The sequence below is a fragment of the Capricornis sumatraensis genome, unplaced genomic scaffold (genome assembly GCF_032405125.1).
Source record: "Capricornis sumatraensis isolate serow.1 unplaced genomic scaffold, serow.2 scaffold3, whole genome shotgun sequence".
Lineage (NCBI taxonomy): Eukaryota > Metazoa > Chordata > Mammalia > Artiodactyla > Bovidae > Capricornis > Capricornis sumatraensis.
Window position 1 is genome coordinate 7,002,785 of NW_027184614.1, and position 17,453 is coordinate 7,020,237.

The following is a 17,453-nucleotide window of genomic DNA, read 5'->3' on the forward strand; positions in this document are numbered from 1 at the left end:
TCGAGTGGTAGCGCCTAGCGCACCTCTGGAGGCGGCGGCTGCAGACTGGGTGGCGCGCAAGGTGAGGGACTGGGGTGGAGGGTCCTCGGTTGGCTCCCGCGTACAGAGGCCGGGACGGACGGCCTGGCGGCAGGTATTGGTGAAAACGAGTGAAATCTCTTAATGTCGGAACCAGGCAGTGGTCACAGCACAGAGTGACAGAGTGACCAGAGTTCTACAAAAGGAAGAAGCAAGATCTGTTTGTATGCGCGGCGGGGCGCGCGGGTGGGAAGGGCGTCCTGGAAGGGTTCTAAAGGGTGAATAGCAACTGGGCAGAGGGCTATACCGGCAAGAGATGCTGTTTCGTGGCCAGAGAGGCCCGAAGCGGAGGACAGTCAGAGACCTTGGTGTATCAGTACGGAGTGTGGGGGCGAAAAGCTGAGAGTATAGGAGAGCAGAGGCCCAGGTGTTTCATCTGTGGGGAGGCGCTCCCTGAAACTTTAAAGGTCTGCAGAAGGGCTGAACTCTGTCTGCTGTTTGCATGAATGCTGGCGTCGTGTTTTAGAGGGAGGGTTTACGAAGGGCACACTTGGAGGTGCCCGGCGTCCGGGCCGGGCAAAGGCCAACAGGCACTGCTGGCAGGTCTCAGAGACAGGGAAACTTCAAAGTTTCTAGGGGGGGATCCACAGACAACTACATTTCTTTTTTTTCTGAGTCTGTAGCAGACCTCAAGTCAATCCAATTGTGCAAGGATGAAAAAGAGAAAATTCACTCGTTATTTCCCCTCTCCTCTCTTCCTTAATACCTATTTTTTGCTTTTGTTCAGTTGGCAGTAGTGTATCCTTTTCCCTCCCTTAAATCTAGAGAGTAAACTCCTGAATGTTAATTAAACCAGTTGTTTCTAAATTGGGAAGTGTTTGAAGACTTAATCCAGGCAGCAGAGATAGAGATCTGGAAAATTCTGTCCTAGATGACTAAGTAGATAGTGGCATCAGTTCACCAAGTTAAGTAGGTAGGGAGGGAGTATGTGGGAAGGGTTGCAAGGAGTAGTGGCCGAATTTGGGGACATGTTGACTTTGCCACGCCTCCAGACTGCCTAAATTGGAGATGGCCAGTATACTTTGGATAATCAGAACCTGGGGTTTTAGAGAGAGAGAGAAGATATCAGGATATTCTCACAACAGGGAACAGATATGATCACTCCTGACACTGTAGAATAGTTGGAAGGAGTAAATCAAGCATCTCTGGGACACTGTTCAGCCTCAATTCTTGAGCCTTTCTCAAAAGCTGTACCACAGACATACGAAATGGGAAAATGCCGTATCCTTTCTTAGCTCCTGGTTGAGTCTCTAGAACTGTTATTTCTTCTGCTCAAAACCACCCATCGACCCCATCCCGGCCACTTTACTCTCTTTTAATCTAGTTAAATTAGATTTAACTGCCTCCCCTCCACACTCCAGGTTTGAGTTTACATGCTTCTTTTGCTAGTATCTGTTCCCTGGGCCTCTGTGTTTTATATTTCCAACCTTTTATTGTTCTTATCACAGATGTTGTGACAGTGTTGTTACTTCTTTGTATTCCTCCCTAGATTTTGTGATTTGAATAAATCATATTTATTTATCAAGGGTGAGAACAGCAGGAAGCACAGTGGCTGCAAATAGTACCACATGTTAAATCAGAGTGAATACGTGTGAATCCCAAGAAGCGAGAAAGGCGGGTATATCAAGGTGAGAAGTATCAAATTTTCCATAAGGGCCAGATAAAATAAACTCCGAAATATTTTTGTTGGATCTGGCAGCTGGGAAACAGTGATTTTATTAAGAGTAAATTTAGTGCATTGATTAGAATACAAAACTGATTTTAATTGCTAGAGAATGGATGTGAAATCTGAAAATGAAGACAGCCTATATGGAATACTCTTTCAGGAGGCTTGGGTGAACTTTGAGAATTATTCCTCTTACTATACCATTTATTGTGTGCTTTATTATTTAGGATCACAGTATGATATAATGGATGAGAGCACAGACTCCTCCACTTAGTGTTTTTGTAATTTGGGAAAATTAATCTTTCTAAACCTCAGTTTTTATCTGTAAAATGAAAATAATAAAAGTGCCTACCTTGAAGCTATGGTAAGGAGTAAAGTCTATAATATAGAGAGAGCATGTGACACTGTTAGAAGTTACTGGTGTATATAAAGCGCTTAATAATTGTTAGCTTCTTTTAGCTTATGTGTCACCTCAACATAAGTACTTCACATGTATCATTTCTTGGACTCTTTAGAAGAACTATATTGTTATTCCTTATTTTTTCAGCTTTATTGAGGTTCTGTTAGCAAAATGTACATTGTGGTTTGATATACATGTACATCATGAAAAGATTCTCATCATCTAGTTATTGTTATTATTTATATTTTGCAAATAATAAAACTGAGGCTTAGAGAAGTTACTTAACTTGCTCAAGGTCGCACAGCTAGTAAAGTGGTGTTGATTCAACATTATTAGATTTGGAATCTGCCCGCAATGGAGGAGACCCAGGTTTGATCCCTGGGTTGGGAAGATCCCCTAGAGAAGGGAATAATTGCCCACTCCAGGGTTCTTGCTTAGAGAATTCCATGGACAGAGGAGCCTGGCACGCTACAGTCCATGGGGTCACAAAGAGTCAGACACGACTGAGAGACTAACGCTTTCACAGTTTCATGTATTATGCATTCAAGACATACCTAACTTTATTTTATTTTTTTATATTTCTAGGCTATGCAGTTCATCTGTGAGTTTTTTCAAATTGTCACAAATCTCCCCAAGTTTTTCCAATTTGTTCTTTGAAAAAAAACTAAGTCTAAGTGGACCTGCCTGCACAGTTCAAAGCTGTGTTATTGAAGGGTTGGCCATAGTTGAGTGGGTTATGGGGTGGTGCTCTAAGACAAAGGAGCATTTTAAACAATATTAAGAATGCTTTTGAGGTTTAATATTTTTTTTTAGAGTGGCCCATCATAATTTATAAATGAGGGACATCAGTGAACATTTTTAGGAAAGTGACATTCTTTATAAGTTTCTGTTTTTTGATTTGGTGACCTATTAAGCTTATTTATAAGTGAACATACTCATGAAAAAATTAAAATTATAAGAGGTATAAAATGGAAAGTAAATTTTTTCTCCTCTTCATAACCCCTCCTTACCATGTATGCATAGGCATTTTCTATTTGTGTGTTTCTCCTATGTATATATGTGTAAAGTGCATAGATAAAGACATAACCTTTTCACAAAAACATAGGTAAGGCTCTTCCTATACATTCTGCAACTTGCTATTTCACTTAGATGTCTTTCTATGTAGAATATGTAGATCTTCCTCCTCAGTCTTTGGAAGGACCTGATAGAATTTATTTAATTCATTTCTTGTTGATGGCCCTAACATCTTGCTGTATTTTTCTTTGTTTTTGCTATTGTGAGCAATGCTTCCTTCAGTCTTAATGTGCTCATCTTTGTGTACTTAAGTGAGAAAATTGCTGGCTCAAAAGGTGTATTCGTTTTGAATTGTAATAAATACTGTGGTTTTTTTCCTTAAAGAATGAACTAATCCTCCCATCAACAATGTACAGTGATGCCGGTTTCCCCAAAGTGTTACTGTTAGGCGCTCTGTGAAACTAAGTTTTTGTTTTAGGATGCATTTCCTATTTGAGTCAAACTGAGCTGTTTATTTGCTTAGTATTTGTATTTATTTTTCTGTGAATAGTCTGTCATTTTTCTATTGGGTTTTTAGGCTTTTTCTAAAGCACTCATTGTAGCCCTTTGTCATAATTCTTGGAAATATTTTTTCCAGTTTGTTGTTTGATCTTTGACTTTATTGTTGTCTTTTTATTCCCAATTATAAATATTTAGTATTTATGTAGTCATATTTGGCAGACTTTTTCTAAATAGGTTCTTAAGTGATACTTTTAAACCCAGCTATTGCTCTTTGAAATTACAAGTTTTTCCTGGGAGACCACACTGATAAGTCTCCTTAAAGATGGCTTGAAATTTCTTATCCACTATTTTTTAGATGTTTCTTTTGAACGTTAACATGTGGCTTTTAAATCCTATCTACAAATGGAGGTGGTGATGACATCCTGTAGACTGGTGTTTTTAATCATGGGTTTAGGACCTGAGAGACTGGCACTCCTTTAGCAATTTAAAAATTAATCAGAAGCATTTTAAAACCTGTTATCTCATAATTTTGTTGTTTAGCTAGCTTATTTACTTATTTATTTATATTTACAGAATAATAAGGCTGTCTGCAAAGATTTGAAAAATGGCAACAAATGAAAGTATCAGCATCTTTAGTTCAGCATCCTTGGCTGTGGAATATGTAGATTCACTTTTGCCTGAGAATCCTCTGCAGGAACCATTTAAAAATGCTTGGAACTATATGTTGAATAATTATACAAAGTTCCAGATTGCAACGTGGGGATCTCTCATCGTTCATGAGGTCCTTTATTTCTTGTTCTGTTTACCTGGATTTTTGTTTCAATTTATACCTTACATGAAAAAGTACAAAATTCAAAAGGTGAGTATAATGGACTTGCACTGGAGTATTATCATTAGTCTTGTTGAATATTTTTAAAGGAAATATAATTTGTAACTGAAAATAGACTGTACATCAGGGCTGTCCAACAGACATGTAATGAAGCCACATACATAATTTCCTACTAGAATATATTAAAAATAACAAAAGGGGGGGAATAATGTTCACAATGTATTTAGTTTAATCCAGTAAATCTCAATTATATTTCAGTAGGTAATCAAAATTAAAAAGTATTTAATGGGATATATTGTGTTCTTATTCTTACAATAAGTGTTCAAAGTTTAGCGTATATTTTACACTAATTTCAGCTCATCTTAGTTAAGACTAAGTGTATTTAAAATGTTCAGTAGCCACATTTCTAGTTGCTACCATATTACACAGCACAACCCTAGATCATTACTGATAAGGTTTCAGAAAGAATTTGTTGAATTGTGCCTTCAATAGATGTGATGTTTATCTAATTTGAGTTTATAAGTTTTAATTAAAAAAATTTTTTATTGAGTGATAGTTGATATACAATAAATTAGTTTCAGATGTTAGTTTCAATGCTGAATCACAGCACTGTGATTCGGAATTTTTGTACATTATGCTCCACCTTACATTATTAGGAAATACTGGCTATATTCCCTATGCTATCCTTGTTTTGCTGTGCTTAGTCACTCACTCGTGTACAACTCTTTGCAACCCCATGGACTGTAGCCTTTGAGGCTCCTCTGTCCATGAGTATTCTCCAGGCAAGAATACTGGGATGGGTTGCCATGCCCTCTTTCAGGGGATCCTCCCAACCCAGGGATCAAACCCAGGTCTTCCATATTACAGGTGGATCCTTTACCATCTGAGCCACTGGGGAAGCTAACAAGGGAAATAACAAGTAACAGGGAAGTAACAAGGAAGTAAGAGCCTTGTTACTTAACTATTTTATATGTAGTAGTTTGTACTTCTTTTTTTTTTAATCTCCTACCTCTATCTCACTGCTTCCGTCTTACTCCCTGCTGGTTGTAATAACCTCTAGTTTGTTCTCTATATCTGAATCTATGTCTTGTTTTATTCATTCGTTCGGGTTTTTTTCTCACATCTAAGTGATAACATACATATTTGTCTTTCTCTGACTTATTTCACTTAGTATAATACCTTCCAGGTCTATCCACGTTGTTGCCCTGGCAAAATTTCCTTCTTTGTAATGGCTGAGTAGTCTATTGTGTGTATATACCCCGTCTTCTTCCACCATTCATCTGTTGATGGACACTTAGATTGCTTCCATATCTTGGCCATTGTAAAGAATGCTGGTGTGAATGTATGGTGTGCTTGTATCTTTTCTAATTAGTTTTTTTTGTTTTTTTTCAGTTATATACCCAGGAGTGGAATTAATGGGTCATAAGATAATTCTATTTTTAGTCTTTTGAGGAACCTCCATACTCTCCACAGTGTCTGCACCAGTTTACATTTGTGCCAACTGTGTACCGAGGTTCCCTTTTCTTCACATCCTCACCAACATTTGTATTTGTAGTCTTTTTTGATAATAGCCATTCTGACAGGTGTGAGGTGATATCTCATTGGGATTTTTATTTGCATTTCCTTAATGATTTGTGATGTTGAGTATTTTTTCATGTGTGTATTGACCATCTGTATGTCTTTGGGAAAATGTCTGTTCAAGTCTTATGCTCATTTTTATATCAAATTATATGAGCCCTAATCATATGTTTTAGATATTAATCCCTAATCAGTCTTGCAAATTAAATAACTTGCAAATATTTTGTCCTGTTCAGTAGTTGCCTGTGGTGTCAGGAGTTTCCTTTGCTATGAGAAACATACTTTAAAGTTTAGGTCCCATTTGCTCGTTTTTGCTTTTGTTTCCTTTGCTCTAGGAGACAGATCTAAAAAGGTATTATTGTGATGTGTTGTCTTCTATGAGTTTTATGGTGTTCCCATACAAATACTAAAATTATTTGTTCCAGTTCTAAAAAAAATGCCAGTGGTATTTTGATAGGGATTGTATTGACTCTACAGATTACCTTGGGTAGTGTGGTCATTTTAATAATAATTCAATTCAATAGAACAGTTCTTCCAATCTAAGAACATGATGTATCTTTCCGTTTGTGTTATCCATTTGTGTTTCTTTCATCTGTGTCTTAAGAGTTTTTTGAGTACAGATCATTTATCTCTTTAGGTAGGTTTATTACTAGGTATGGTATTCTTTTTGCTGAAATGGTAAATGGGATTGTTTCCTTAATTTCATTGTTAGTGTATAAAAATCTATTGATCGAGCTTTATATATTAATTTTGTATCCAACAACTTTACCAAATTCATTGGTAAACTCTAGTAGTTTTCTGGTGGTGTTTTTAGGATTTTTCATGTCATCTGCAGACAGTGACAGTTTTACTTCTTCCTTTCCAATTTGGATTCCTTTTGTTTCTTTTTCTTGTCCTATTGTTGTGTCTAAGACTTCCAATACTATGTTGAATAAAAGTGGGCATCCTTATCTTATTCCTGATCTTAGAGGAAATGTTTTCAGGTTCTCACCGTTGACTGTGTTAGCTGTGGACTTATCATCTGTGGCCTTTATTATGTTGAGATATGCTCCCTTTGTACTCACTTTATGGAGAAGTTTTATCATATATAAATTGTAATTTTTGAATTAGCTAGAAGGGAATCTTATTCCTTCATGAATATTATTTTGCAATTTACTACAATCCTTAATGTCTCAACTCTTCAGTGTTGTTAATATGCTAAGACTTTGATCAAGAGTGTTAAAATTTTGTTTTTATTCTAAATATAGCATGGTTTTTCTGCAGCATTCATGTCATCTTCCAAAAAATGATGATGTTCCTAACTTCTCAGTATTTGCTTCAGTACACTAAGTGTTTCTTGAGAGCTTGCGTACATGGTACATCTTCTCAGGTTTAATCATAGGGAAAATAATGAACTCTTGTAACTAAAGAGTTTGACACAGTTCTCAGGAAGGAGTCTGTACCATATTGTTAAAGAAAGAAAGAATTTATCAACACTTAGTAAACCTATAATAGTTTCTAATGCTTACTATTAGCTTTTTTCAAAAAGTCATGCCAAACTCAGACTCGGGCACACAGTCTTGATGTAAAGTAGGCCTTTTGGGAATGTTCATCTAAAGGTTGCACTCATTGAGTTCATGTCTGGTGGCAGTCAGCACACATCCTCTGTAATCAGTCTCTTCACTTTGTAGCCTCTCCTGGTGAGTCTCACTTTAAGCAACTATTAACATTGATCATTTTTGGGGATACTGCATGGGGCCAGCTGCTTGTGGACTCCAGGTCAAAGGAGGGAAGAACAAAGAGTAAAGGGAGAAGGAATTAAAAGGGCTGTGGCCTAAAGGAGAGTATCCTGTTACTGTAAATAAAGGACACAATATTTCCAAAATGCTTTTTATAAAAAGGCCTGCTTTGAAAGGCAGAATTGTGTTTGAGTGTCTTAAGTTCTCATGTATGTTTGGAATTCTGAGTGCAGTGGGTCACCCACTGCATTATTTATGGGGCTGATTGGTTGGTTGTATGACTGTCCAGGCCAAACTATCCCTCTCTGCCTTCTGCCCTCTACAGTTGACTCACTGGTCAGAGGTGGTAACTTTTTCAGAGTGAAAAGCCTGTTTCAGTTAAGATTTTATGAAGACTCCAGAGAAAAATGTGACAAAAGAAAGGACAAGCAATAATCTAGTTTACAACTAGCTACTTATAAACAGAGATCGAAAGCCTTCAAGTCTGTGCTTAGCATGTGTTTCTTGAGTTTCACAACCATTAAAGTCCCTGCTTTGAGATTTTTTGATAATAAAATTAACTGAAGATTAATCAATACAAGTTTTCACAATATAAAGGGATTTAAAAACAAGCCAATAAGTCAGTATAAGTTAATTACAGATTTGTGCATTTTGAAGGCAGATACCCTGAAACACTGACACTGATGGAGCAACACCAAAAATTCTGCTTTGAAATAGAATAGACAGTTAATGTACATGCTTGCTAGGGGGAAGGGTGATACTCACTTCTGTGAAAGTAAAGAAATAGACCTTGCAGGATTTTTTTTTTTTTTCTTTATGTCATACATCTTAATAATTCTCTAGGAATTTTCCTCAAAGATTTATACATTAAAAACATTCTTTCTGAAATCTGTGACCCTCATAAATAGTAAATCGTGATTTTTTTTTAAGTTATAACTGATTTCTTTTTCTGTTAATTTCTACAGCTACATCAGTGTTAGATTCTAGCCAAGATATCACTAGTTAGTTAAACATAGTTCTTTGGAGAAAAGAGTGGCTTTTCCCACCCAAGCCAGAATCTTTCATTTATTTTGTCTCCAGTCACAGACTGGAAGTTCAGAGGAGCAAGGTCAGATCATGCTCAGAGCAGAAATAGACAATTATAAAGTGATCTTGCCTAATTCCTTCATTTTATTGTTGAGACTGAGATGTGAGCTTCACAGAGACCCTGAGGTTAGAACCAACTCTGACTGATTACCAGTTGAACTCTTCCTTTTTTGTCAGGGAAGGAAGCTCTTCTAAAGAATTTCAGGAACAATACTGGAACCCTAGATTTTATTTTAGTTAGTCCCAAGTTCTGCTAATAACTGCCTATGTGTTCCTGGGCAAGATGGTTGACCTCTGGGCCTCTGCTGAGGTCAGTGGTTTCCATTGCAGATTTCTGAATTTAGGGGTAAGGGCATTTAAAAGAGCAAAAACTATTTATTATTTACTATTTTTTTGTAAAACCAAAAGCACTTCTTAACTAAGTACAGCCCTTTGAATTGAATACATATTCACTTTTCTTTATGGCTTGCTGAGCAAGTTGATAATCCTGATGGGGTTTTGTGAACATTTCTCCGCATTGATCATTTGCTCATTTGATTTTAATCTGTGAACTTCATCTGTGGCCAGTAGCTCTCCATTCTTTGGGAACCATGGGACACATTTATTTGTTTCTGGAGTTCTTTCAGCTCAGAGTTTCTAATTCTGTCAATGTGTATGAAGAAAAATGCACTGATTTCTGGGAGTGAAAACCACTGAATGGTGTTGCCTGCCTGTATAGTAAGGCTTTCAGTGCTGTGTGTATAGCTCCCTCAGCAATCGGGAGAACTCAGCTGTGATTGTAGCATGACACATGTCTTCATCTCTGGAATTCCTGATAAAAGTAAATGATCCGTGGGCAGCAAAAACAGGACTTACTTATTCTGTAGTGTTGCTTTGGTTTGCTCTGTAGTGTTGCTTAAAGATCATTTGGACCATTATGCCTGAACCTGAGTTTTGACAATTTCTTCATCTGTTTATAGTAGTGATAATAGTTGTCAAGAATTTAGAATGTTGGAGGTGAGTGTTACAGTTCCTGGGCCTTAGTTACTGTAACTTAGCAATTATAATACAGAATCTACATAACATAGGATTAATTAAATAACAAATTTCAGGTTCCATATAGACATTAGAGAAAAAGCTAAAAATTTACTTTTAGTTTTCAGGTGAAACTTCTGATAGCAGAGGCTAATACTAAATGTTTTAATTTTTTTCTCCATAGGATAAACCAGAAACATGGGAAAACCAATGGAAATGTTTTAAAGTGCTTCTCTTTAATCACTTTTGTATCCAGCTTCCGTTGATTTGTGGAACTTATTATTTTACAGAGTATTTCAGTATTCCCTATGATTGGGAAACAATGCCAAGATGGTATGTAGATAAAGATTTGATTTTTATACTCAATTATGGTTTATCATTCAATTAAAATATCTTTAGTATTACGTTCTTTCTTCATTTGGTTAATGTTCTTAACTTGGAAGTAAATAAAATATAGAAAACTATAGTAGAAACTTAAAATGTTCCCATTTTTATGTGTTTCTATATTTTAATATCTTTATTGGAGAGTGAGTTTCTTACATTAGAAGTTTCTTATAACAGAAGTTATACGATTATGTATAGGGTACAGAGGCTTATACCAAGAAAAAATATATTTTAAGTCTAAAATGAAAAAAATGAGTGTAAAGTTTATAAAAATGTTGTCCATATAGACACACACATATATATATATATATAATCTGAGCATAAGTATTTATGTTCAAATAATTTTTGTATTCTAGCTTTTTGTTCTGAGTAAACCTGAATAGATGTACAATATATAGATATGTGCTTATCCTATTACTGTATATGCAACATATAAGAGAATTTGTGTATTTGTTCCTATATAAATAAAATATTTTTGCCCATTGCACTTACATGCTTCTCTTTGGCAGAAGAAAGTGATTTTACTGTTAAGAGTAGTAAGTCCTTTATCAGTGTTGCTCTTTGCCTAGAAATTTTGAGTTTTGTTTCTTAGCTCTGATTTTATAACTTATTATTTTTTTAATTTAATTAGAATTGGTATGGTGGTCAGCCTCTTTAACCCTTCTTCAGGTGGTATCATATATCTAGCTTGTATCTGTATGTATTGTTTTGATAATTTTTTGATCAATATAACCAGTTAAATCAAGATAGTATTTGATTTTATGCAGTGTCCAGCAGTGATCCTAGGTAAAAGTCTAGATTGTTTTAGTAAGTTATTTTATCCTCATTACGGTATTTTCATCTTAAAGGTACATGCTTTTGGCAAGATGTTTTGGCTGTGCAGTGATCGAGGATACTTGGCACTATTTCTTACATAGGCTTTTACATCACAAAAAAATATATAAATATATTCATAAAATTCATCATGAGTTTCAGGTATGTTAGAATTATTATCTTTAATATATTTTTTACTCTTTGAGGCAAAAATGTTATTTTTTTAAAGAATCTGAACTTAAAAAAAATTCAGTGATGTCTTTATTTCATTTTCCTTTGGCATAATTGTTTAGAATACACACACACATAAACATGAACACAAAGCTAGTTCTACAGATTTTTTCTAGTATCCTAATTTCGTGGTAAATTGAGGCCTGAAAGAAAAATATCCATTTTTGTATTTTGATTCAGAGCACTGTATTCACACAGCTGGGTACCTGGCAGTTCGAAGGAGGCTCTAATGCTGTTATGATCATTTAAGTGAGACCCCAAAACAACAAACTTTGAATCATTAAGTTTTTAAAACACTTTTCAACTTAGCTTTAATGCTTTTCCACCTGATTGCTAACTTCTTCCCACAAAACAGGGATTTTTTTTTTTTTTTTATCAGAAGTGCTTTGTAGTTAGCTTTGTCAGATTTGTGTCATTAGTATGTTCTGCATTGATCCTGATTACCTGATATGATAAATCAAATATCCCTTTCTTGGCAGAACAAATTCAGGTGCCTAAATCACATGTAGAATTCAAGCCAGTTGTTTTGATGCCTTTATCTCAGACCATTAAAATAGATCATATTAAGGACATCCCTAAGCCTTTTAATATTTGGTAAAAACAGAGAGATATCTTTATTGAGAATTACTGTTAATGTTTATATAGGTATGACTAGATATACAGTTCACCCGTAATATCCATGGGTTCTGAATCCATGAATTCAACCAACTGAATGAATATGCACATCCTCTGGACACCCTCATTGAAAATATTTGGGGAAAAAGTTTCAGAAAGTTCCTAAAGGCAAAACTTGAATTTGCCTTGAATGAGCAACTATTTATATAACATTTAAATTGTGTTCACAACAATTACACAATTACATAGCATTTATATTGTATTAGGTCTTGTAAGTAATCTGTAGATGATGTATATGGGAGGATGTGCATAGGTTATGTGCAAATACTGCCAAATACTGCCTTTTTATTAAAGTTTGGTGTCCATGGGGGTCCTTGAATCCCTTTAGAATACTGAGGGATGACTATTATAACATATAGAAGGGATATAGTTTTATAAAATGACATGCACAAATAAATTTAGAAAGATGGTAATGATAACCCTGTATGCCAGACAGCAAAAGAGACACAGATGTAAAGAACAGACTTTTGGACTCTGTGGGAAAGGGAGAGGGTGGGATGATTTGGGAGAATGTATACTATCATGTAAGAAATGGGAAAAAAAAGAATATTAAAGAAAATAAATAAAATTCATGTATATATTAGTCAGGGTTCTTCCAAGAATCAGTAGGAGATACATACACACAGATTTATTTTAAGGAACTGGCTCATGCAGTTGTGGGGGGCTGGCAAACCTGAAATCTATAGGGCATCTTACTGGAAATGCAGGAGAAACTTGATGTTGCAGGCCTGAATCTGAATTCCTATGGGCAACAGGCTGGAAAGCACACAGGTTTTCTGTACTGTAGTCTTGATTGTTCCTTCTTTCCTTGGGAAGCCTCAGTCTTTGCTTTTAAAGCCCTTAGCTGATTGAATGAAGCCCACCTGCATTATAGAAGATCCTCTTTACCGATTTAAATATCAAATATTGATTACATCTAAAATAGACCTTCACACCAAATCTGGACTGGTTGACCAAGCAACTGGACACCATGGCCTAGATAAGTTCATACATAAAATTAACCATCACAATATATTAAGCAATTCTTATTTATTTTAGGCTCCATTTGGAATGGAAGCTGAATATGCACATCCTCTGGAAACCATAATTCTTGGAACTGGATTTTTCATTGGAATCATGCTTTTATGTGATCATGTTATTCTTCTTTGGGCCTGGGTGACTGTTCGTTTGATAGAGACTATTGATGTCCATAGGTAAGGTTTGGTTTCTATTCAGGTAGAAGGTATCATAAAATATCCTTTCTTCATGGTCATAGATTATCTTTCGTATTTTTTTAAATTGAGATGTAATTGACATATTGTGTTTTAGGTATACAGTGTAATGGTTTGATATATAGCTGATCCATCTTTATACATTGTTACAATTTTTTTTGTCTGTGTAATGAGAACTTTTAAGATTTACTCTCTTTGCAACTTTCAAATTCACAGGACTGTTGACTTCAGCCTCTATGCTATTCATTACATGCCCAAGGCTTAGTCATCTTACAATTGGAAGTTCATACCTTTGACCACTTTCACCCATTTTACACACTCATAGTCATTGTCATAGATTATCTTTTCTAAGTAGACTAATAGTAGGATAAGTTAAACCTTGTTAATGTTACTGTTTTTAAGAAAACAGGAGAATATAATCCTTAGGGAAAAGTTCAAATATTAGACTTATTTTTTGCATTCTTGTCTATAACTGTTGTCATTTTTATGATGAGAATATATTCATGTATTATTTGGAAAAACGAAACGAAATTTTGGAAGTGCTGCAAAACTGCCCTCCCAAGGGCCCCTCTTTACATGCCCGGCAGGAGCCGGCAAGAATGCTTTCCCTGCTTCTGATACCTTTTCCAGCCTGGACATGACAATTTCATTAATCTTGATTATTAGGAGAGCAGAGAACCTTCAGGGTTGTGATCTGCATTCCCCAGGGACTGGTGAGGGTGCACGCCTGTATGCTTGTTGACAACAGTTATTTTTTTCTTTGAATTAGCATTTTATATCAGTTGCCTACTTTTTGTTAGGTTATGTGTTTTATAACCTATTATGAAAAAGTGAACGTGTTAGTAACTCTGTTGTGTCCTAGTCTTTGTGACCCCATGCTGTGTAGCCCATCAGTCTCCTTGGTCCATGAAATTCTCCAGGCAAGAATACTGAGGGATGGAGTGGGTAGCCATTCCCTTTTCCAGGGAATCTTCTCAACACAGAGATTTAACCCAGGTCTCTCCTGCATTGCAGGCAGATTCTTTACTGCCTGAGCCACCACGGAGACTTATAACATTTTGGTTCATGTGTAAGCTTTGTTCAGTTCAGTTCAGTTTGGTCTCTCAGTCATGTCTGACTCTTTGCAACCCCATGGACTGCAGCACGCCAGGCTTCCCTGTCCATCACCAACTCCCGGAGCTTGCTCAAACTCATGTCCATCATGCCATCTAACCATCTCATCCTCTGTCATCCCCTTCTCCTCCTACCTTCAATCTTTCCCAGCATCAGGGTCTTTTCTATGGAGTCGGTTCTTGAATCAGGTGGCCAAAGTATTGGAGCTTCAGCATCAGTCCTTCCATTGAATATTCAGGACTGATTTCTTTTAGGATTGACTGGTTTGATCTCCTTGTAGTCTAAGGGATTCTCAAGAGTCTTCTCTAACACCTCAGTTCAAAAGCATCAGTTCTTCAGCGCTCAGCTTTCTTTACGGTCCAACACTCATATCCATACATGATTACTGGAAAAATCATAGCTTTGACTAGGTGGACCTTAGTTGGCAGAGTAATGTCTCTGCTTTTTAATATGCTGTCTAGGTTTGTCATAGCTTTTCTTCCAAGGAGCAAGCATCATTTAATTTCATGGTTGTTACATGAAATTACAAAGTCGGTAACTTTGTTATATATGTTGTAAATATTTTCTCTCCCATCTGTCATTTCAGTTTTAATTCTTGATGGTTCTTTTGCAGTACTGAAGTTTTAAATTTTTATATAGTAAAATCTATCAGTTTTATTTTTTTTCTGGCTTTTGGATTTCATGCCTTGCTTGAAAAGCAAGTTTAATGTTCCTGAAACACTGTTGAAAGAAATATATTTGTGGTTTTAATAAAAAAATTGGTTAAATAGTATAATTCAGGCCAGCAATTATTTTATTCTTCTGTAATGACCCTAAAGCTAACCTTTACTTGAAAAAAAAACTGAAACATCCAGCCTTCATCAAATAGAACACTTCTGTACATTTCTGCCCACCACTGACAAATATTATGTGCATGTTTCACATGCTTCCTTTGTATTGATTAGAAGGCATTTTTTGGTAAATTATTTCTATCTAATTCCTTTTCAAATGCCTAATACAATTCCCTAATTGATTATTTAAACATGATTATATATTTTTTTAATTTTGGGGGGAGCTTTTATTTCATCTGTGAAAGCAGAATATGAAATTCTAGAAATTATTTCTGAATCATTAAAATAGCAAAGTTAATGCTTCTAATCTTAGGCAGAGAAGTGGTAGATGATGTATCCTTCTTTCTTTCTTTCCATTGCTCCTTTCTATTTCCTTCCTTCTCAGCCTGCTCAAGGGAGGGAAGGATTGGGGTGGTTCAGACTGGTATAATTGTAGATACCAGATTTTAGACTTGTAGTTAGAAATAAAGAAGTTGCAAAACAGTAATCCTCAGATTTAACCTTTGTAATGCTTGGTACTAATTTTGTATAACTTTTCCTAAAAGACATACGTAGTATTATGGGTGTTACAAACTTTGGTAGGCAAATTCCTCTAAAACAGAAAAAATTCATGAAAATCTGTGTCTAAGAATTCATTACTATAATCCTTCCTTCATCTCCTGATTGTAATATTAATATTAAATTCTATAATAAGTTTTTCTTTAATTACTGAAAGTGGTTTCTAGAGTATGTACCATTTGCTGTGAACTTTTATAAACATGTCAGAAATAAGTGACTTAAGTACAGTGGAATGTTATTTGAATGGTTAACAAGCATATTATGGTCAATGAACAAGTTGATTATTGATGGTGTATTTACTTCCTTAATAATCTTTATCATTTTCATTTCAGTGGTTATGACATTCCTCTCAACCCTTTGAATCTCATTCCTTTTTATGCTGGTTCTCGGCATCACGATTTCCACCACATGAACTTCATTGGAAACTATGCTTCAACATTTACATGGTGGGACAGAATTTTTGGAACAGACTCTCAATTTAATGCCTACAATGAAAAGATGAAGAAAGTTGAGAAAAAGACTGAATAAGCATCTCATATAAACCTTCCGGAAAATATGCATTTCCTGAATTGAAGCTAGTAGCTAACATTGCTTCTGGGGAGCAGAAATATACATATGACTTGGCCACTAAGTGATTTTAAAGAATAGTAACAACTTTTAATTAATTTCCTAGTGGGAGCTTTCATATATTTAAATAGTTTTCCTGAGAAAGTTTTAAGGGCCATTTTGCTAACTTACAAAAAGGATTTAAGTAATGGAAGGAGTATTAATTGAAGTCTTCCCCCAACATTGTACCATAGGCGTGAAGCCAAAATTGGTCTTTAAACCTTTTAAATATATAGTGGCCATTTCAGGAACTCTTGGTAGTGGTGTTGGCCTCCTGTTGAACTTTAAATACCTTTTTGGAATTTGCATAAAAATCAAATGCCATGGATTGGACTATACCAGTCTGTACAGTATGAGTGAGTGCCGAATCCAGAATAGCCAGTGCCAGGAATTTCTTCTTATCTGGAGCTGACCAGTTTGAAGTGACTCTTTGGGAAGTCCTTTTTGATTACAATGTACCACTGTTATCTATAAATTAAGGCATTTATGAATTGATGTAAGACTATTTTAGTCTAAAGGTTTTCAAGTTACTTGAACGTTTTTAAAAAATTGAGCTTTATTTCTGCTATTTACCCTTTCATTTTTGTATATCAAGTTTTCTTTGTACTTAAAGCAGTGTCCTGAAACTGTGTACTGGCTTGCTGTATTTGCACTTGGAGCTATTGAAATAAATGTGATTTTGTTTGATTATTCCATTTCCAATTTAAAACATCGTTTGTCACCTTTTATTTATTCTTATCAGGAAAAGTATAAAAATCACTAAGTTATTGTTTCGTAACAAAAGGAATAGTTTTATCTTTTTAAATGCTTCATTTCTTAAACTTTTTGACAGTTTCAACATGTATTTATCAGGCTATTGTGGGGAATTCTGTTGACCTAATAAAATGGTGGATATTGAATCAGCTCTTTACTCCACTTAGAAAAAATACAGATGGAAGAATAGAGACAAACTTTATAGGGCAGACTTAATTTCAAGTAGGTAGCCCAGTGGAAAAAAAATCCACCTGCCAGTGCAGGAGACATGGGTTCAATCCCTGGGTTGGAGACATCCCCAGGAAAAGGAAATGGCAGCGCATTCCAGTACTCTTGCCTGGGAAATCCCATGGACAGAATAGTGAGATGGGTTACAGTCCGTGGGGTCGCAAAGA

General features: G+C 35.6%; 1 protein-coding gene across 7 annotated transcripts; it reads left to right on the plus strand.

The window, feature by feature from the left end:
• LOC138072336 (methylsterol monooxygenase 1) lies at nt 1-17,144 on the plus strand. Of its 7 annotated transcripts, none has more exons than XM_068963438.1 (7): nt 1-61; nt 1,568-1,706; nt 4,233-4,518; nt 10,069-10,217; nt 11,117-11,243; nt 13,026-13,180; nt 16,032-17,144. In XM_068963438.1, the coding sequence occupies exons 3-7, from the start codon at nt 4,264-4,266 to the stop codon at nt 16,225-16,227; spliced, it is 882 nt and encodes a 293-aa protein (XP_068819539.1). In that variant the 5' UTR covers nt 1-61; nt 1,568-1,706; nt 4,233-4,263; the 3' UTR covers nt 16,228-17,144. The 7 variants fall into 7 exon arrangements, with proteins under 7 accessions (XP_068819539.1, XP_068819545.1, XP_068819543.1 ...); XM_068963442.1 differs by having other exon boundaries at nt 46-61; nt 1,605-1,706; XM_068963439.1 differs by lacking the exon at nt 1-61 and adding an exon at nt 68-133.
• Nucleotides 17,145-17,453: the final 309 nt, after the last annotated feature.